The sequence below is a fragment of the Hemibagrus wyckioides genome, linkage group LG10, assembly GCF_019097595.1.
Source record: "Hemibagrus wyckioides isolate EC202008001 linkage group LG10, SWU_Hwy_1.0, whole genome shotgun sequence".
Classification (NCBI taxonomy): Eukaryota; Metazoa; Chordata; class Actinopteri; order Siluriformes; family Bagridae; genus Hemibagrus; species Hemibagrus wyckioides.
The window spans coordinates 15,474,941-15,497,096 of NC_080719.1; the positions used below are offsets into that span (position 1 = coordinate 15,474,941).

At 39.7% G+C, this 22,156-nt stretch overlaps 1 protein-coding gene across 2 annotated transcripts in view; it reads right to left on the reverse strand.

Moving 5' to 3' along the window:
- Nucleotides 1–22,156, reverse strand: part of ncanb (neurocan b) — a 92,933-nt gene that overhangs the window by 54,316 nt on the left and 16,461 nt on the right. For both annotated transcript variants that reach the window (XM_058400265.1, XM_058400264.1), the window contains exons 2-7: nucleotides 15,802–15,875; nucleotides 9,240–9,641; nucleotides 7,201–7,375; nucleotides 6,956–7,083; nucleotides 4,397–4,690; nucleotides 3,149–3,898 (exon numbers count right to left, since the gene is read on the reverse strand). In XM_058400265.1, the coding sequence (XP_058256248.1) occupies nucleotides 3,149–3,898; nucleotides 4,397–4,690; nucleotides 6,956–7,083; nucleotides 7,201–7,375; nucleotides 9,240–9,641; nucleotides 15,802–15,874 (1,822 nt within the window). In that variant the 5' untranslated portion in view covers nucleotide 15,875. The remainder of the gene's footprint in view (nucleotides 1–3,148; nucleotides 3,899–4,396; nucleotides 4,691–6,955; nucleotides 7,084–7,200; nucleotides 7,376–9,239; nucleotides 9,642–15,801; nucleotides 15,876–22,156) is intronic.

The following is a 22,156-nucleotide window of genomic DNA, read 5'->3' on the forward strand; positions in this document are numbered from 1 at the left end:
TGCTCCTTGTGACTACATGATCCAGTTTAGGGAAGCACATGTTCGAACAGTTTAACAAAAGTTGTTATTTGACTACAAATATTACAGTGTCACGATGTATTATTAATATTAGGCTTTGTTTAATCCTTTTGCTGTCAGATATTTGTGCATGCATCTTTCAGTCACAGTGCTGAAATGTCTTCATGTTTCATGTTATCTTCATTAAATATGAGTGAGGTGTTTTTTTTTTCTTTCATCGTACTTTTATATAATATTCTTTCTTATTTAAATTGGGCCTTCTGTTTAAAGATGTAAAATAAGTACACATTATCTTACAAAAGCTAAAAGTGTTTTTTTTTGTTATTTGTTTATGATGAGCAAAATGTGCTTCAGAGTCCTAATATAGATTTTTGCCTTACACCTGCAGGGTTGGGGGTTTGATTCCTGTCTACACCATGTGTGTGTGAAGTATGCATGTTCTCCCTGTGCCTCAGGGGTTTCCTCCAAATACTCTGGTTTCCTCCCCCAGTCCAAAGACATGCACCCTAGGGTGATTGGCATCTGTGTGTGTGTGTGTGTGTGTGTTTGCCCTGCTGGCATCATATCCAGGGTCAACCGTGCCTTGTGCACTGAGTCTCCTGAGGCCTCCAGGTTCCCCACTACCCAGAATGCATTGATGGATAATTCAACAGATGTGTGCCTTTTATTCTAATAATTTTCTGTCCTTCTGACCTTTTTGTTTGGACCCCAAAGACAGACTTGATAAAAAGCAGCTCAGTCTCAGTAAGTGAAGTTTAAACTCTCCATTGTCTCTATTGAATTAAATGCAAAACTATACAAAAGATGAAAGTCAGACCCAGTGAAGGATGAAATAGCCACCAAAGCCCAATTTGCTTAAATGGCCCTTGCCTGAGAGAAAGCAAACTGAAGTAGCTCTCCCTGCAAACATTGTTTCAGAGAATTTCTAGCACTTCTTCACACAGTGTATATGTATTCATGTGTGTTTATACACTCACACACATTGGATATAAAGACCACTCACACTCTTATTGGAAGAAACCTAGAATGCTCTGGCTGAACTGATGGCTTGGCTATGGTGCATTAATTAGATTCGGGTGTAAATAATTCATGTTGACTAAAGCTATATTCTTACCCAGAATTAAATTTTAATGTTCCCCATAGAATATATAGCTTGTAGGAGAGGGATAGCTGCATTGATGCGGCCTTAAATGGGAATATTGTCCCAAAATATTGTACCAATCACAGCATAATTCGGAAAGCATTTAGATACCAATAGTTTCTATGACAGAAGATAATTTGCCACATTGGAGGGCTATAAGGTAAAAAAGGAAATGCAGAAATGCAGTAATAATGTAACCTCTCCAACCCCTCCCCTTCTCTCCCTAACTTGTTTAAGAATAAACTGGACTACATGCATGATGCTAAACATCCCTAACTTTACCTTTTTGAACGTATTTCTAAGGGTATGACCATTTAAGCCACAACCACCTCTGAAAGAAAGGCATTTTTAAGAGGCTGTTTATGAAAATTTGCATTTAAATACACATCGGAGAAAAAAAAAAACAGCTGGCTGCCAGCATGTACAATCTGTGCCTATTTATATCTATTCCTGCTAAGTGATGGCCATAGTCTGTTTTTAATGTCCAAAAATAAACTCAGTAGTCTTAATACTGCACACAGATGTCTATGTCCAATCATGCAAAATAGTGCACTACCTACCAGTATCAGCTATTATTTCACATCATTTAGTCTCTGTTCAAAAGGTTTTGCCATATGCAAAAAATTTAACCACTGCAGATGAGTTGAGGGAAGCTAAGTAGATGAGCAGAACTGGTGAAATGTTGAACCGAAGCTGAAAAATGAGATACGCTGTATGTGTTCTCTCTTGAGAGTATCAGTTGCTTGCTTTGCTCAATTCCATTTCTTTTCTGCACTGTTCACTTCCCATGTGCATCCTAAAATAAGGATTCCAGGAAAGAAAAAAAACGATATTCCTAATTGCATACTAGTAAATGATTTTTCATGTATCGTTATGCATAATGACATACTGTTTTGACCCATTGTTAGTGCAGGAAGGTTTGCACGTTGTATTTAAATGACCTACTTAGAACTGAAATGGTCTGTTTGGACATTCTGCTGTGAAAACGTAGCAAGCTTCAGCACGTGAGCAGAAAGTAAGAAATGCTCACAAGCGGCACAACAGGAAAGTGATCACCCTATTGTCCAGTTATTGCAAGTTTGAACTGAATGAATAGTCCAACAGAGCAAAAACTGGATGTGGGAGAAATGAGTAGATATATTCTCTCTAGGTGGGAGAAATGACATATACTCTCTCCCCATCATGGTGACAAGAACCACTTATGGGAGTGTGCAAGTTCATGTATTCAGAAGAGGATGTACTTTCCTCTATATGTGTTAGGCTGGCTACACACTAGACGATTTTATGTCTGATTTTGGGCCTGATTTGCTTCCTCCATTGATTGTGAGGATGTGGCCCGATTTGAGGCTTGTTGCAACTGATTACATGTCTAAATAATCCTCAAGTGTGTGGTGTCAGTATGATTATTTTACTGCTCCTGATTGAGTCTGAGCAGAAACATGTTTGATATTCACGATTCCTGACCGAGAAGGCTCAGACAGAATACCCACAGTAGCCAACGAGAGCGAGCAGCCCGGGAAGCGTCACCAACCCAGATGTGTCTGAGAAATCTCTTGCCTGAAGAATCGCGAATGTGAAATCGTTACTATGATGTGTGCTTTTGGGGGATTATAATAATAAAAATTGGTTGAAACTATCCTCATGTCTGTGGTCTCCAACGTGTTTCGGTGAAGCTCGGTGAAGATTTGAAAATCATCTAGTGTGTAGCCAGCTTTATCGTGCCTTGTGATGCAGCAGTTTGAAAAGACAAAGACTCTGTCTTCACCCTCTGTAGGTCTTGCATGACAGGAAGTACTGACTGGTGGGTGAGAATTAGCCAAAACCCAATTATAGTCAAAATGGAGTTGTGACCAGTGAAAACGCCATAAAGAACTCCTAATTAATTACGAAATGTTAAAATTATGTACAATAACATGACTACCCTAGCCCTATAATAACAGTAAAGCAACATATGCTGAGTTTATAGCAAATAAATCAGAGTATTCATACCTCTGTATGCTGTTGGTTGTGAAACTGAAGGTTCCATGTGTAATTTGCTGGGATTCTTCAGCTCATTTACCGGTACTGATAGAACCACCTCTTTCTCCTGCTCTAAAAGTCCTTCTTCTGAATATAGTGTGGAGGGTTTAGTTGGCATATTCTCAGGCTCCAAGATTGCATTATCAATACTTCCTTTAGTGCCTCTAAGCTCACCCCCTGGCTTCACTCTGACTGTCTGGACTTCTTCTGATGTCTCCTTCAATATGCTTGACTCCACTGAAGGGGCCTCTGTCTCTGCATCACTTTTCCAGTATTTCCAGGGCCTCATGATGGAGTCAACAAAGTTATAGAGCATACCGTTGCTAGTTTGAGTATCTGTGGATGAGGGTGGCGTGGTCACTGACGGTTCAAGGGACAATCTGTGGTCCTCAGTCACCTCTCTTTCATCAGATTCCTCTCTTGCTGTACCCCCATTGAGCTCCAAAACAGGAGGAGATTGATCACTGGACACATGCATTTCCTGGCTCGCTGGCCTCTCTTTAGGACTGAGATGGATTACCACATGCTCTCCTGATATCTCAGAGGACTCGTTGTCTGCAATGGAATTAAACTCTTCCTTATCCAGGTCTACCAGTCCAGTCCAGGTGGAAGGGTGAGGAAAGCCTCCATTCTCTTGGAGCTGTTCCCAGTCATCTGTGGAGTTTGAGGTTGAAGAAGTCTGTGAAGTCTGCACAAGTGCCATTGCTTCTGGCTGTTCCTCTGTAATAGACAAAGAGAGATGAGATGTAATCACCATTTTCTTTTCTGGCTTTTCTTAGCTTGAAAAAGTGGCATGCCGAAAAACAACCAAAATAACCATGATTATCCAAAAAAAAAGAAGCATAACAACAAAGGCAAAATTTAGACTGAAGTACCCTGCTTAGAATAATGGTACCAAATGAAAAAATAGCCAATTTAATGTGCCTGACACATTTGATAAGTGGTCTTTTGCTAGTGCTGAAATCAGTAAACTGATTTACACTCACAGTCCAATTTAATAGGAACACATGTAAACAATTTCATTTATGCAATTATCCAATCAGCCACACAATGTATATACAAGTAAAGAACGTCAGCACAGTTGTTAATAATAATAAAGTGCACAGTGAGTGTAGTATTATAATAACTTGCATATGGTGAGAGTGAATTCTATTTGATCCCTTCAAGGGGAATCAGAATAATCAAAATAACAAGTCGCTGATCCAGTTAGCAGCATACCCCTGTAGCAGTAGGCATCGAAGAGGCTGGCAGTGTCAGGAAATCCAGTGCGGTTGGGGTTATGGTAGAGAGTGCGTACCCCTGGCTCATCGCCTCCACAGTTGCGCCGTGGTTGATTGATGGGGTAGCGCACGCTACCGTCAGCCAGCCAGCCTGGGTCACAGCGGTCCAGTCCTGCCTGCCAGGCCAGGTAAAGCTGCCCCACTGTGGCCAGCTGAGCACCCAATGTGTGACAGTGAGTGGAAGCTGTGGCCAGACTCAACTTATCTGGTACACTGGAATGAAACACTTCACCTGAAACAGAGAGGAGAGTAAGAGCAATGAGTCACTATCGATAATAAAGAAAAAAGAGAAAAGACTGACTGGACATTGGCATAAAAACAGAATATTGTCCTTAAGGTGAAATTTGAGCCCCAGTATTTTCCAGTAGAAAAGTATGCTCATAAAAACGTTTAAAACCTTTTACATTTTGCTTCTTGGTGTTCAAATGAAACAACTCATAAGATATTTTTAGACATAAACATGTTCTTCTCTTTGTTCAAAACACCTCAGTGATAAATGTGAGATGAAAAGTGACCAAGGGTGTTAATATTATTTCAAAAGTTACAATGGATCTAATTTGTTAAAAATTACAATGTAACAAAGTTATATAATATCAGTACATTTTCATCTTATATATAAAAATTACAACCTTTACAATGCCACTGAAAACATAACTGACATATTTCACAGAAAAAAAAACTTAATTGCACAGCACTGAGTTGCAGATTTTATTACAACATATGGTCCGTTGGGATAAGTCTACAAGCTTGGCACATCTTTACTTATTTCTGAACTCTTCTTTGCAAAAATGTTCCAAATCTGTCAAATAGCAAGGGCATCTCCTTGTGCACGTCCCTCCTTGCCACCCCACAGATTTTATATCAGATTCAGGTCCTGACTCTGGCTGGGCCATTCCAAAACATTAATCTTTTTTTGCGGAACCCATTTTTTGTTTGGATGTGAGCTTTGGATCAATGTCATGCTGAAACCTGAAAGCTGTCTTCATCCTTAGCTTTATAGCAGATGCCAGAATGTTCTGTGCCAAAATTTACAGGTACTGGGAGCTATTCATAATTTCCTCCATTTTCACTACAGCCTGTGTTCCAGCTGAAGAAAAGCAGCCCCAAAGCATGCATGATGCTGCAACCACCATGCTTCACCATGGGGTATGCCGTTCTTTTGCTAATGTACTGTGCTGCTTTTGTGCCAAATATACCTTTTACAATTATAGCCAAAGTTCATATTTTTCAACCACAAAACATTTTTCCAAATGGTTTTGAGAGGCTGGAGGTATGTTTAGCCAGTGTTGGATGTTTTTTTTCCATCAGAAATGGCTTGCATCTTGCCACCCTGGCCCATAGTCCAGTTAAATGAAGAATATGGGAGATATCTGTCACATGTAGGGAGCAACCAGTAATTGCCAGAATGCTGCAGCTTGTTTAATGTTAAAGCATCCTGAGAGCCTCTCTTACCAGCTTTCTCTTTGTCTTCTCATTAGTTTTGAAGTGAATGTCCTGTTCTTGGTAATATTACTGTTCAGCCATATTTTCTTCACTTGTTGATGACTGTCTTCACAGTGTTCCATGGTATATCAAAAGCCATGAAAGTCGTTTTTTTTTATATTGGAACTATTTCTCCTGAGCAATAACTCTGAACAATGAGATCCTGTTGGTGCTTTATAAGCTTTTTTGTGGCCCATGGCTCTTGCAGTATGATGCAACCAGTATGTCAGAAAAATCCTCCAAGAACCATTTAGATTTATTTGGAGTTAAGAGTTTGATGACCGGTTGATTTTGAACACAGAAACACACCCAGTTACAAAATGGTGCGTACACTTATGCAATTAGGTTTTTCTAGGGTTTTTTTTTTGTTCATTTTTATATTTTTTCTCTGAAATGTGTCATTTTGGTTTTCATTGGCATTGTAAAGGTTGTAATTTTTCATTAAAATCAGGCAGTTTATTTTGATTTATCTGTTTAATTTTTTTTATCATCTGCTGTTTAACAGGGGTGTATAGAATTTTTATGTCCATTGTATATAGGTTCAGTTCTTAGTGAAGGGACACTTGCTTTTCAAATATTTTGACACAATTTATTCACATTATTAAAGTCGATTAAAGTTAAACTTGATTAAAGTTAAATCTCTAAATAATCCATTAAGGTGGACAGGCTTTTGCCCCATGGAATACTAAAATGAAATAGCGGTATTTTATTCTATTCAGCGTAGAGATTTGTAGTAAGTATTTTCTGGTGGAAATAATCCATGGATCATGCAGTATATGCACCTGTGAGTAGGGCAATCTTGTTCAAATGTACCCATTCAGGCATGAATGGTGGAGCAGAGCAGAAAAGATGGTGACCTAGTTTGACGCACAGTACAAGCAGCTGGGACAGAAGCAGGTGCATGAAACGTGTGTGTCTGGGTCATGACTCACATTTGTTCCTCAGAGAAGAGACTTAAAGAAATGGTTTAACAATGACTGTACATGACTAAACTACCCCTGATGACCTATCATACCTTTGAGGCTCTCCGCAAAGCAGTACACATCAAACAGCTCATCAGTGTCGCGATTGCCGTAGTTTCTCACACCAGGTGAGTCTTCCCGGTCACCAAAACAGCCAGGCCGTGGAGATTGGATGGGATACCTGTGGAGAGGACCAAATAAAATAAAAGAACTTCCAATTGAAGGAAACATTAAGAGACAATCATGAGCAGTGTCACTGTACGGAAGCGGAGCCAGTTTAATAATCTCTTAACCTCACCTTACAGTCTGGTCAGAGAGCCAGCCTGCATCACAGTTATCATATCCATCATCAAAAGTAGCCTGCAGCTGCCCAGGTGTTGCAATCACCGCAGAGTTTTCTACACATGCCTTCTTAGCTTCAGCAAATGACAAGGCGTAGCGGTCATGAGGCGCTCGGTAGTGAAAGACCGTACCTGTGAAGGTCATACATTGGAAAGAAAGAAATGTCTCAAAGTGGATGCTATCTTGTAAAAATAAAACAAAGATTGAGTGACAGAAGGAACAAATAGTGCGAAGTATGAAGTGTGAGCCAGGCCTCGTGTTGACTATGGTCTGACCTGGCAGTGGATGGGCCGCCACTCTGCTGTGCAGAGAAATAAGAATTGTGATTGTTTTTTGAAGTATCCTCCTGCTTTTCCCATCCTGTATCAGCCAGTTACATTACCAATCCCCCACTCTTCTTGACCTTTCTTCAAATCACCTCTCCTAGTTAATCCCACCTCAATTCCCAAGAGAACATATACACATGAAAGGGATGAGTACAAGAAGGCCAGGGCTGCATTCTTCTAAATGGTTATTTCATCTTCAGGAGCTCAAAATAAAGAAATGAGAAAATTGTCTAGGCTGCAGTGGGGTGGGGTGTGGTGTGGAGTAAAGGCGGTGCTATTTCTGGGGGAATGCTTGAGGCATTGCCTAGAAAAAAGAGACCCTATTCCTCAGAGGGATAGATGCCCCAACACTCTTTCCCTTTGGTCTCTGTGTCAGTTTTCAACAATAGACTACTTCAAAGACACATGGGATGGAAGCAACACTTTAATTTTTACTCCTACACAGTTACTCCACAAACTATGTCTGTTTCTGAATTAGCTCAAAAAAAGTCAGTAATTTTCAGTGATAAATTTTGTAGAATATTTCATTCATGTCGCAATGTTATAAGCAAGAGTGTAGGAGGAAATCAAATACATTGTACTTTTGACGGCAGTTAAACACAAACAGTTGCACAAAAAAAGAGAAACCAGAATACCAATACCGTTTTTTGGTGTGTTTGGATTGTTTTGGATTGGAAACTATTAGCAGTTGCATTAGTTGTTGCACGTAACTGCTGCATTCAATCTGGAATCAGCGAAAGCAGCAATTAGTGTAACCTGTTACTGCTGAAATACATGCAACTGACCAACATAAACCCAAGGAAATGGTATAAAAGGAACATAAAAATTGTCCCAAATTACTACAATACAGATATTGTCAAGTGATATTGATTTTTGTTAATTATTATGTTAGGCTGCCTTTGTGTTCTTTGACTTGTAATTAAGACTAAGCTCTCAGGATTAGAGACGGGGGATAACGCCTTTCTTTCCACAGAAGCGGCTTTATGTTTTGTTAATCGATTCCTCGAATGGGTGATCTCTTGAGCTCCTGAGCGTCTTAAAATTCATGGAGCTTTGTACTGTTTAGCTTTTCAGTGCTGAATTTCTAATACCTTGGTGTAGGTTGGGTCACTTTATCCATGTGGTCTCTAAGATTAAGTCAAAAGCAAGCTATCTCATCTAAAGAACCTGCTAAATCTAGGTTTTGGAACAGATCATGCTACTGATACAGGTTCAACCTGCTTTGTGAACTAGGTACCTTCTAAAAATATTCTGTAATGATAGATGACATAGCACACATATTGCTGGAACCTGTTGTGAAACTGTAGACATGAGGGAAAACAAACCGCTATGTTGTGCATGATATACAAGATGATTACAGTCATTTTTAAAGATGGAATAATAACTAGTGGTCACAGAAAGTGAATTTATTACACTTTGAGGTGCAATAAATGTTATTAAGCATGAGGATGCGCCTAATAGCAGTTGATTGTGATGCTGCCAGGCTAAAACCCTGCCTGTATTTACAGGACGACAAAAACCTGAAAAAGTAGGTCAGAGCTAGATAGTACAGTAGAGTACAGATGGTGATAGCTTTCATTTGACCTGAAGGCACCCTATGGCAGAAGGCTCGCATCACTTCATGGGTAAGTACAGACACATACATTAACATTCTACAGCTTTAACTCACCTATGACCTGGAGAGGCACCGTGTCTTGTTCGTCGTTAAGGCCCACGACTACCTCACAGCGGTACATGCCGGAGTCGCTGGATCTCAGGCCTATCAGAGCCAGGCTGGCATTGTAGCGGTTCTCCGTGTAGCCGGGCAGGGTGACGCGTCCCTGAAAGGCTTTCTTCACTTTCACCACGTTTCCTTTTGCCACCAATACAGACTGCTCCCTCTGTAGCCCGTCAAGCCCACGGTGGCCCCAGATTTTGGTCCACTTAATGCGCGGAGTGTCATGAGATTCATGTGATGGGCTGGGCCGTAGAGTAAAGATGCAGGGCAGCAGAGCAGTCCCTGACAGAGGTATCTGTTCTACCTGGTGAGTCACCTTCCGCATGTTCACTACAGTTTCACCCCATGCCATATCTAAGGAGAGTGGAAAAGAAAAGCCAAACTGTAGGATATTTTTTCAGGTTTAAATGGGTGTGCACTTATATAGTACTCAAAATTCACAGTCCAAGAACATGTAAAGGCTGGTATATCAGCTACCACACAAATAAGACAAATCAGACCACAACCAAATGCAAATGAAATTAGGTTTATACTCTGTTAAGCAGAGCGCAAAACTCACGAGAATATGCTCATAGAGGCCTACAGCTGTCGCACATCTGCTGCAAGATGACACTAGAAAGTTTTGCTTTATAAGATAGATGACAGACTACAAACTGGCTTTTACAGCCCGCTACAAGTACCTAGGTTTTCATACCTTCATTAAATCCACAAACAGCAACAGCTAGCGTAGGCGTCTTGACAACTCATAATGGATAACAGGCATTGCACTAGATTATTGGTCATTGATTCAAAAAGGCAGGAGGGATATGTACAGGCTTATGTGACCTATGAAAGATATACAAAGCTGATTTTCTGAGCTCAAAGAATGATGAATAATGTATTTCCTTGCCAGTACTGGGTGCAATATACATTCAGTGGAGCCCAGAAACAGCATTATCAGGGATTTTTTTCTGAAAAAGACATACTTTCCCTCTTACTTTGCAAATATACATATCATACTGATTATTTCTTATATTACACTACATATTTTTTAAAACAAAGTTTTAAAGGATATAGATGGTAGGTGAGACACAATGACAGGTTAGGCTAATCATCTCAGTATTATGCCTTATCCATAATTAATTTTGCAGTGTAAGGTCTGGAAGTAAAGGCTCACCTCATTTACAAGTCTGCCATTTCCCCCTCATTTTAGCCAGGAAAAGCCTTTGTTAATAGTCTGGTAACATTCACTAGTAGCTATAATAATATAAGGGAAGAATTCATTAGGTGTTCATTAGTTGGGGCATTGACAGAATCACTGTGCCTCGGGCCATCTCAGAATCAGATCTCGTTTCCAGCTGCACTTAAAAGCAATCCCTATCACATACAGTTTCCATTAGAGCCTATCACAGATTACGGCTGAAGTCAGAGACACACTGGATATGGCATCCACAATGATTCATTATATCATATAAACAGGGCCAGGGGTTGAAAAGAAGCTCTGAAACCATTTCCCCCCTTTCTCACATAAGGAGACTGGAAATGTAATTTCCAGGCAGATAGAGTATGTGAATTATGCCCTATATGAAAAGAGGAAAAACTGAAATGATATAAAATGCTGGATGAAAGCATTTCACTCATTAATTTCCATTCATTGGATATGGTTTTCTACCTCCGGTTTACATCTTTACAGCATTTATATATTTTGATTAAAAGTGAATAAGATGGTTTTAATCACATGCTGAAAGAAAGGCATGTCTCAAGGTTGTTTCTGTTTTAGTGGCACTGTATCAATGTTGGGGCAATTCAACATTTTGTTACATTTGCTGTACACAAAACAACAGCCTAAAAGAAAGCAAAAACTAAGGTATTGAATCAAAACTTCCCGACTAAAAATGGGTAGCAAACTGTACTCAATGCATGGGATTATTTGTACCTTTAGTATATATTTTCTACCTGGGAAAGTGCTTGTGGTGTATTAGAGAAACACATTAAATATATACCTTAAGCTCTTTAAGTTGTTTTAAAGGTATGCTACACCAATCAGCAAGTCATCATCAAAAGTGAGCTAATAAGTGATTTACTTTTAGCGAGCAGTTTAAGTCACCTTCACCTACAGGTATGGTTAGAGTTAGGCTTGGATGGTTACATGTATCCTACTTTACTCTGATGCACAATGATGAGAACAATTTCACTACACACATGCCTCACTATACAGTTATTCATTCCTTACTAACTGAGAATGCTGGAGATGTGACCTACTGTAAACAGCTCTTACATATTTACATCAGCCCCCTGATGTGCTAGCATCATACAGTATAAGCTTGAGCATCTCCTTCCACGGACTGCTGGATACTAGTATACATTCTTGCAGTTGGTACAGAACTGGCATTTTGTGTCAGGAGTATAATAACAGCAGCACAGCAATGCTGATTTTAAAATACCAGCATTTATAAGTAAATGAAAGAATGATCCTGTCCCATTAGAGTAGCATTCACTAACAATTTAAAGACTTATATGCAGCAGAATGACAGCTAAAAGTGTCTACAAAAAGTACAGACTGTGTGCATCTTATATACGCTAAATTAGCACCCCAGAGGTAAATGTGATTCTATAATGGCATCTGGGATGACATTTCACTAAGGCTTGACAGATAATGTGTTTTCAACCACATAACCTCCATAGGGATAATGGCTCAGCTCATCTTGGGAACGATGATGGCTGCCCACTCCTCTAAGAGCGGCTGAAGTAGCACACTCATCTCCTGTGTTTAAGGAAAGCAATGCCATATACTCTCAGTGAAAAGGCTTGGATTCTCACAAAGGGACAGAGCCTAAATTGTATTTCAGTGTTTTATCACTCTAGAGTTTTATCTGACCAGATGTATATTGCACTGTTAAGAAATAAGAAAACTACGATAAAGCAATCTACAATCTAGGATGAGTGCAATCCGTCCAATGAAAACACCACACAATTCTTCTGAAGTGTTTATCCTTTGGCATGATTACTTTTCATTTCTATTTTAATATAACATATAATGAAGCAAATTTATGCAAAAAAAAGAGAGAATAATTACACATGCTCTTAGGAATCTGTTCTTGCTCAACGTGATACGTATTTCCCAGTGGCAAAGTGACATTTTACCTTGCAGATGTGTGTTGAGCATGGGTCTCTGGGGAGAGAGATACTGATGCACACATACGCACACACACACACACACTCTCTCTCTCTCTCTCTCTCTCTCTACCCCACTCACTCACTCACACACACAAACAAATACACACACACACACCCCACACACACACACACACACATCCCCTTCACTATCTCTCTCCTCCCCCGGGCATAACCAAGTTTGCAACACACCTCTCCACAGAATGTCACACCTGTGTTCTGGGACGCATCCTGAAGCCAAATGCAAGGAACCACATCTACTTTCATATTGCTAAATTTCACGCTTGAGAAACACAAGCAATCAGTTATTAATTGTACCAAATATAATGCATGGCAATAACTGCCTCAGGTCTTCATATGTTCTGTAATCAACTGAATACACTATAGATTCAATGACAAAAGAATACTATTTATATAGTAACAATAAACCCCCACACACCGGTGTTAATTTCTGAGCGCAGATCATTCAACATTAAATTAAAAATCAAATGCAGATGCCGTCTTTAAAAATCAAATTACGGCCCAAAAGAATCCAGCAAAATTGCTTTATTCCCACACGGTTAAATAATGAATGTGTATTGCAGAGCCATGTCATAGCAGATATACCAAATCTGCATTTAGATGGAAATGTTTCAACAAGCTAAACTCCCTAGAGACTCTCCCTTTGTTTGAGAATCTGCTGCTGTTTTTTTCCTTAAATAATTCCTTCTTCAAATAAGACACAAATCAAAACAACAGTAGAGGAGATACAGTATGTAACACAAAAGAGAGAGAGAAAGAGAGTGAGAGATACAATGAATGAGACAGGGAAAGAAACAGTCAGTGTGTTGTAATTGTTAACTTTTGTCTTACAAGCATCTTCAAGGCTGTACATCAGAAACAGAAGCAAACCTGACAACGCTAAAAGCATCTCAGCAATAATAAAAACATCTTATATAGAACAACTTCTTCGCCACTCCACACTAACACCACTTATCCAGCTGCTGTGTTTATGATTGATCAACAATCACAAACACATCTGCAGTCAGTTCATTCAGCTACTGAATCTGGAGAATTCTTTTGCTGTGAATGGTCTGCCTTTTTTTATTGTCACTTGAGAGCTCAGACTAAATAAGTTATCCCTTTTTGAAAGAAATCATTATGGGGAAACATATTTACTGTCCCGGCTGCTCGGTGCAGCATCAATATTATGATTAGCAGACATTTGCAGCCTACTAAACATGTGGCCTTTTATTATAAAAGGGAGACAATAGCCTTTTAACACAATAGACCTCATACCCAGAAAAGGGGAGCAGATGTTAGCCCCCTTCTTACACATCCCTTAATCATTACCATGGCAACAGAGGTATGTATGGCTGGGAGGAGATAATAAGGGTGTGAGGAAGGGGAGTGAAAGTTTTATATTATCACTATATCTCTATAATAATATTAATTCATGATTTTTATATTAAATTATACAATTGTTTTAAAAATTGATACATTCTGATTGTATTTTAATCTGCCCTTAATTGTTTTTCTATTGATTTTTGACTATCCTGGCTAGGGCTCTGTTGTAAAATACATCTGTAACCCATCCAATTCATAGACCCCATCAATATTAACTGAGGATGTAGTGATCCACCACTGCTTCACTCTCACAAGCTCATAAAGACTCAGAGGCTGCATTCATGACTAATTTCCTCCCTTGTGTTAGGTAATAGCACATCTATCAGACTTGGCAGAGGATGGCTTTGTTCTCTCTGCTTTTTTTTTGCCCGTCAAAATACCATAACCTTCCGACACCACCACCCTTCAGCTCCAACATCTTCCCAAAGTCCCCTGTCATCCATTTCCTTATTCATTCCTGCATAGTGGAAAGGGACATGAGACAGTGGCACATCTTTGGGAGTATGTGGAAGCTAGACATGACTAAAAGGACTTATTTACAGACACCCTGTGGTGAGCCTACATGAGAAGGATGGTGAACTAAATTTATTTTCAATTTTTTTTTTATGTCAGGAAAGTTCACACTTCCACTAACCGAAAGCACATGTTTTTCTGTTCAGCATCCAACCAGATTCCACTGTTTAGCCCACCATACGGCATGCACAATGGCTACAGATGGCAGCAGATTGACAGAGAGATAGGGATGGCAAAAGATGCTTTTCCCCCCTGCACTTAGCATGAGAGATTGTCTTCTGAATGTCCTTTGACCCTGCAGCACACTTATGCAATCAGCAAACCTTAGTGTTTCCACCAAACAATTACATGTCCAGATGTGGAGATTTACCAACACACAGTCTAAAAATAACATTAATCGTGGAAGAGTTTACAAGTTGAATATATTGCTATTACATATTTATTCTGCTCACAGAAAGTTTATTGCAATTATCGAAAACTGGATGCTTTAGCATCAGAATACTGATTCATCACTGTGAAATTAATTAGCTTTTTTGTTATTATTTTCATCCCACTGAACTGCTCATGGAACAAACAAAGCATTGTTTAAACAACTTGATTTGCTGAGGAAACAGAATGAAGTCATCCACAGATATCTGACATCACCAGGTCATGGTTAAAAAATAATCACAGACAATGGTGACAGTGCTAGCATTTCTACCACTCTGTTTTTATCCAGTGTTACTCCCACATCATGTTGAAATCCAAACACAGATACAGATATTTGGATAACTATTCAAATACAGATAAAGAATATGACATTGTGTTACAGACGGACAGATTGATATAAAGGTGATAGATAAGTCTTAGTCAGATGTCCTTCTACAGTAGTATTAACATTACCTTTAATTCAGTGGTGTTTTAGTGGAAAACTATATAAAGAGTGTGTATCACGGATTTCTCTGTCTCTCTCTCTCTCTCTCTCTCTCTCTCTCTCTCATGGCTAGGTGAGCACACTCACAAGGACATAGATGAGTTGAGACAGTTAGCTATAGGCATTACGGTGACTGATGATAAGTCTTTAGGTGGCAATGCCGAGAAATGAGGCTTTCACAGATGAAAGTGTTCCTCATGCACTCTCTATTTACTGGCCGAGGGCCCAGGGAGACAGCCTGGGGAAATTTGTCTTTATCCCACCTACCGAAAGGCTACAGTAATTATTATTGGATGAAAGGACAAAAGTAAAACTTCTGCAACAAGAAGGCCAGGCTACAGCATGGCCTGATATGCAGTGAAGACATACTACCTTGAAGTTGAGCTCCTGTAAAGCTATGGTGGTGGACAGAGGATCGGACAGACTGCTACACAACTCTGCTAAAATCCAAATCCAACATGTCTAAACTGACTAAGTCTCTGGTATGCTCTGGATTAACAATGTCAGTGTGAAAGTTCTAGGGTCTAAATGAGCAGGAAGAGAACTTACCATGTTCCAGAGAGACAAGCAGAAACACAGTCAAGAGAGACTGAATCCCAGGCACACGACACTCCCTCAACATCCTGAGAAAGTAGACAGAGAGAGAGAGAGAGAGAGAGAGAGAGAGAGGTACATACCTGGTTAGTAAGATCAATTCATTTTTTACTCTGGCTATAAAATCTCTTTGATAAGAACCATTTTTTACTAAACATTCTTAATGATTCTAAAATATTATATTCAAATTAAATCTGTATAAATCTGTTTGATGAAATAATTAACCAATTCTGTTCTGTGGATGTGAAACTTACAGCTGGATCTGGAAAAACTGAACTCAAAATCAGTTGAATAAGTAACTGAAATTTGCAAAAAATATTCACAAAAATCTGTCTAAAAGAACAATACAGTATTGGCACTCACTCAATCAGGTTGCCCCTCTTTATAGAGCTTTTATAAAGTATAAAGTACTGACCAACATTATAAAACTCTACTGGCCAAACAACTTTCTACAGAGTGGCTACTCGCCCAACATCTGACTAATCACATAGACCTGAAAACATTCTCCTCCTCCAGAAATGCAAACAAACACGACAGAATAAATTTCACCCTCAAATGTTTGAAAAAATTAAATAACAGTTAATCAAATAAATATCAAGCTAAACTAAAACATTTGGAGCATTAGAAACATTATAGAAAAAAAAATATGACCTGGAAGTGGAGAACGGGCGACACGACAGAAGCTGAAGGTTGAGAGAGGACAGGCTGTGTAGGCTCTGTCAGTTTTTACAGGCAGAAGATGAAACACACTTTCTCCTCCTACTGCATGAAATATGAATCCATCTGAGACAAAGTCTATAAACTATTTGAAAGAATTAATAATGCTTTCCCTGTTCTTGGCGATTCAAAGAAGCTGAACAAAGCTCAATATGTTACAGCACTTCATCAATACAGAATTAGTGCATACAGAGTTTCTGTGTGATGTACACCTTTCATTTCTGTGTGATTTATTCTGATTAATTTCCACTGGTTTAGTCGATTGTACTATTTTTTTTCTCTCTTTTAAGGGCTAATTCTAATTATTATTTCTGGTTACTATTACTCATTTACTATATATTATTACTGTGTCAAAAGTTGCTTATCTATTGTATTTGGAATTGCCTTGGCAACACTGTATAATTACATACAGCCATGGCAATAAAGCTTTTTGAATGAGAGGTGAAAATGACAGAAAGGGAGGGAGAAGTGAAGGGTGGCAGATATACATAAACACAGACTGATTTTAGATTAAAACCATATTAAACATTGAGTGGCTTTTTTTTTTGTGTGTGAAAACCATTTCCTAAAGACGTGTGATTTTTATGGTTATAATGAGATGGTGACGGCCTCTGAATAAAATGCTAATTTTGTCTGTTTCCCAACAGCACCCTCAGGTATCAAATATTTGCACATACCCACCAAAAGCCAATAAGGGAGCAAATATAGTCAGCAAATTGATCATGATGAATACCTTTGTTCCCATGGCAATTGTCGGGTATGCCATGCCTTGACATTTTAACAGAACTCTTTAAATATCGACAGTGACAGGGTATGATGAAATGAACACCGAAAGGGAAAAAGTTCCATACGGAAACCTTTGTTCAGAAACGTCAGATAAAAAGTGCAAAGACTAGACCCATCTTCTTTTCTGGATGAAACAGAATAAAGACAATGGGTTTTCATTTTAGCCACTCAAGCAGGGCTTTCTATTCCCTTTATTTGAGAGGCCAAAGGCAGACAAATGCCTGACAACTCCATTCCACACTGACGAGGGCTTTGGAGTATTTAGTGAGCGCCATGTGCACAGAAACAAAAAGCCTCTCTGTGAATAATAGATGCAGTGGGTTCGACAAACTGCAGCCAAGGGCAAAACCAGAGCTGGAGGCTGAAAGATTGGCCACAGATAGCCGGTGTAAGTTACACCAGCAAAGACGAGCACAAGGACAAACTAAGGGAAACCATTCAAAAGTACATACATATGACAGTGAGTCAGCAAAGTCAGAATGTCAACATGAATTAGGTAGCATATTTTGATTATAATAAAGAATTAACAGGCACAGGGTGGCATGCTGGCTCAGTGAGCACCTCACAGCTCCCAGTTTTTCCTGAACTTCGGTTTCTTTCCATTTGGAATTTCTCATGTTCTTTCTATGTTGATGGAGGTTTTCCTCTGAGCTTTCTGGTTTCCTTCCACTGTACCAAAAATTGCAGGTGGGTGGATTGTACAGTATATGCTAAGTTGTCGTTAGGTGTGAATGTATGTGTGAATGGTGTCTTGATTGACATGTGTCCCGTCATACATGTGCACTAAAAAGTATGTACTTTATGTACCTTAAATCAATTTTTAAATGTATACTATATTTAAGTGAAAGATGCATACTAATGATACTACCCCAGTGACAAAGATATATAGCTGTTTTAATTCTCCCCCTGTTTGCTATTAAGATCGTAATTACTTATAGATTAGGTATTGCGTGATATGAAGACTATACAAAATGTCATTAGGCAATAGAAAAGGCACAGAATAGCCATAGGATACAACTTATTCCATGTCATCATCAAGGATTCATCAAGTCATTCATCAAGTTTTCAAAGAGTCAGCTCCATCACTGTGAGGATGTCAGTATCGGATATCGGCTTAAGCACAAACACAAGTTAATGTCATGCTGGACTGGTACATCCTTCTTTATTTAGTTTATCATGGATTTAACTGATGGGCTAATTGTCATGGAAAATCAAATTTCATTGCAGCCAAAGAAAACTAGCAATATGAAGTAAGGCATGTGCCTAAAACCAAAATCTCCTCTTTTAGTAACATGACTTATACCTTTTCACTGAGTGCTGTGTACAAACGAGCTGGTGTCACTTCCCTCTCTCTTGTCGTACCTGCCTCTCGCGTCTCACATGTCAGCGTCTCTCTTTTTCACTCTCCTTTCTGCAGCCTCTGCACTGTCGTGGCCCTATCTTCCATCTTTGCCTGTCTCAGCTGGAGGAACTCAGGCTCTATCTCTTAATTGTATCTATGAGTGAGGATTCACGCTGTTTTTGCTGGCCTTCACAAGCAGGAGACAGCCGAGTGACTGGGAGCCTTGGCAGACAGGCAGACTGAAACACGATATACACTCATAATCCACTTTAATTTGAACACTTGTACACCTGCACATTTATGCAGTTATCCAATCAGACAATCATGTAGCAGCAGCACCATGAACTATGCAGATACAGTTCACGAGCTTCAGGTAATATTCACAAAATAAAGTAAAAGTGTGATCTCTGTGACTTTTTACATGTGGCATGGTTCCTCTTGCCAGATGAGCTGTTTTGAGTATTTTATAAAAAGCTGATTTTCACATACAACTGTGTCTAGAGTTTACACAGAATGGTGCAAAAAACCGGAGGCTGAAACACATTACTGATGAGAGAGATCAGAGGAGAATGACCAGACTGGTCTGAGCTGACAGGAAGTCTACAGTAACTCAAATAAGCACACAACCATCGTGAGCAGAAAAGCATCTCAGATGCACAAACAATCAAACCTTCAGGTGGATGGGCTGCAGCATCAGAAGACATCAGTTTTCACTCCTGTCTGCTAAGAACAAGAATCTGGAGGTCCAGACTCACTGAAATAGAACTGTCCAGGCCAGACAGATCAGGAGTTTTTTATTCTTCAACTGGGTGAGCCTCAGACTGGAGTGGACCCTCCACCTCCAGGTTCTGTATTTTGTGCATGCTGAGATTTTTCTCTGATATATGCACACAGATTCATACATGCATATCTCAGATACATCTAATATCTATAACAAGATTTTTACCAGCATTTTTAAGAGTCTGCTGTCTCTCCATGAGCTCTGGCACACATTAAACCTCCCACTGTGTCTCTCTCTGTGCTTTGGCTCTGACAGTGACCCTCACCAGCTGATCCAAAATCAACATCAGTCTTCCTTCAAGAGCAAAAATATGTACACTACTACCAGGCTGAGAAATGAAGGGAGAATGTTATAAAACATTTCACTGCAGCAGTCATTTGCAGTCCTGTCACTGAGTAGTACAAAACATGCTCAGGCTCTCTCAGCCTGTCAACGCAACACACGCACAACTGTGCCATTTCCACTGGCCGGGATTTACACGCCTCTTCGACACTCCTTTCCTCAGCAGTTCTCACACACACATGCACGTACACACACACACCGAAGAGAAATGAGCACCATTTCTTCTACTTCTAGTACACACTTAGGTTTCTTTAAAATGTGTACTGCTAGATTCAGCTAAAAGCTTACTCATAAAACCAGATTGAGTCAAATAAGCGGTCTGCGATTCTGCATTATCCAAAAATGTTTGCTTTTTTATGAACCACCAACAAAACAACAATATGACTCACTACCCATCAGTTCTGTTCAGCTTTACAGAATGTGAGTGAGAAAAGAAAAGAGATGGCGCCGGAAGATAGAAGACTCAGTACCCTGTTCATGTGATTTTACATCTATAACACTCATAAATCACGATCTTTCTATACATTTTAAATAGATATTTTGATTCTGATAAATGGCTATTTTGATCAGATATGAGCACTGGCAAGAAGTGAAACAGATTGCAATCTATATGGTTCATATGTCACATGCATGATGCTGTAATTGCTTTTACACAACTTCAGTGCTTCAGCTTGAAATCAATATTCAGGTTGGTTGGATTGGTATAAAGTCTGTGTGTGTGAATGTGTGTGTGTATCTAAAATGCCACAATTAAGCAGGGGGCTGGTAGACAGGAGAAGGAGGCTATGTGACATGTTAGCTTTGCACTGCTTAAAGTGGAGCTCACTCACACTCACATCCACAGTCGCAAGTGATTTTCACATGGCCTGTTCCCGCTCTCAGTGGCCCTGATTGCTTTTAATGGAGCAGGATGTGACCAGGATGTGAATATGGGCATGAGTGCTTGTTTTGCTCTGAGGTTGTGTGACTGTATCTTTTAGCTTTTTAATGTCTTTTTTAAGAGTGAGTCTCTCTCTCTCTCTCTCTCTCTCTCTCTCTCTCTCTCTTTCTCTCTAATACACTGCTGTGATGGAAATAACCCTCTGCTCAATGTAGCCAAGTGATAACCAAAGAGAGCTTGGTGCGCCACAAAACACGCCACGTTCTATATCCTAGCATATAGTCCAAGTGTATTCTGAATGTGAAACAAAAATCAGTGTGCCATAAACCATGAGTAAAAACTATGCCAATACTTACACCTATGCTATTCAAAATGTTTTCAAAGCCCTTTCGGATACAAAAGTAATAGTTCCACAATGCAGCACGCATCAAAAGATAGTAGACTGTGTGAAACGCATTCAAGACACAGATAGAAAAACAGCATCTACAGGACCTCCCCAGAATCTTATCAAGGCTGAAATCGGCTAAAAAAACAGGTTCCTTCTCTATCTTTCCAATTCACAGGACCATCCTGCCAATGAAAAAATCCTGGCAATGACAACTAAGTGCCTGTCTCCTAAAGACTCTCAAACATATTGCTTTTATCCACCAACTCTTTTCAACATCTCAAAGAATGAAAGTGTAGACCCTTGCTTAGAAAAATAAAGTGACAAAAAGCTTATTCTGTGTGAGCCAGGCCACTGACAACACCAAATGTGTGTCTGCTTTTCATTTGTGCCCAAAAATGCACCAGTCTAAACTGAGTGCTGCGGCGCAGGGAAATCTTTAGGTTGCTGCTTTGACATATCAAGCTCCTTTCAACCAGGATTTTTAAATCCGTGATTTGTGGGAATGTTCAGACGGCAATCATGGACTACTTATGTGTCTATCCAACTTGCTACAATAAATTAGTGGCAATTTACATGACTCAGAAAGCTTTGAGAGAATGGAAGCATGCTTGTCTGTCTGGATAACAGCTGCCTTGGCTATTATTGATAAAGCCTGAAACCTAATGTTCTCCACACAGACTTTATAGCAATTGCTACAAAACCATGACAAAAAGTCCACTGGGAAACTGCACCAGTAGCGAGAAAGCTCGGTTCAGGAGCAGAACAAAATGAAAACCACATTCATAAACAGTGTCAGGGCAAATTACAAGAACATGAGCGCTGGCTTTTGTCCGGCGGGCCTGGACACCATGTCATCACTTAATTATTTTGCCTGGTCTCTGCAGCCTCGATGTGCTATATTTCACGCCACCCTCCCTCCCCTGGCTGCTCCAGGCTCTCGGCAAATGAACAATCCTGGCAGAGGATAAATCTAACCTCCACTGACTGGGAACTGTTAAGACCCCCCAACACTTAATCAAAGTTACCAACCTGCTATCTGTGCACTGTGACCTGCATGTATGGGCTTTGAAGAGG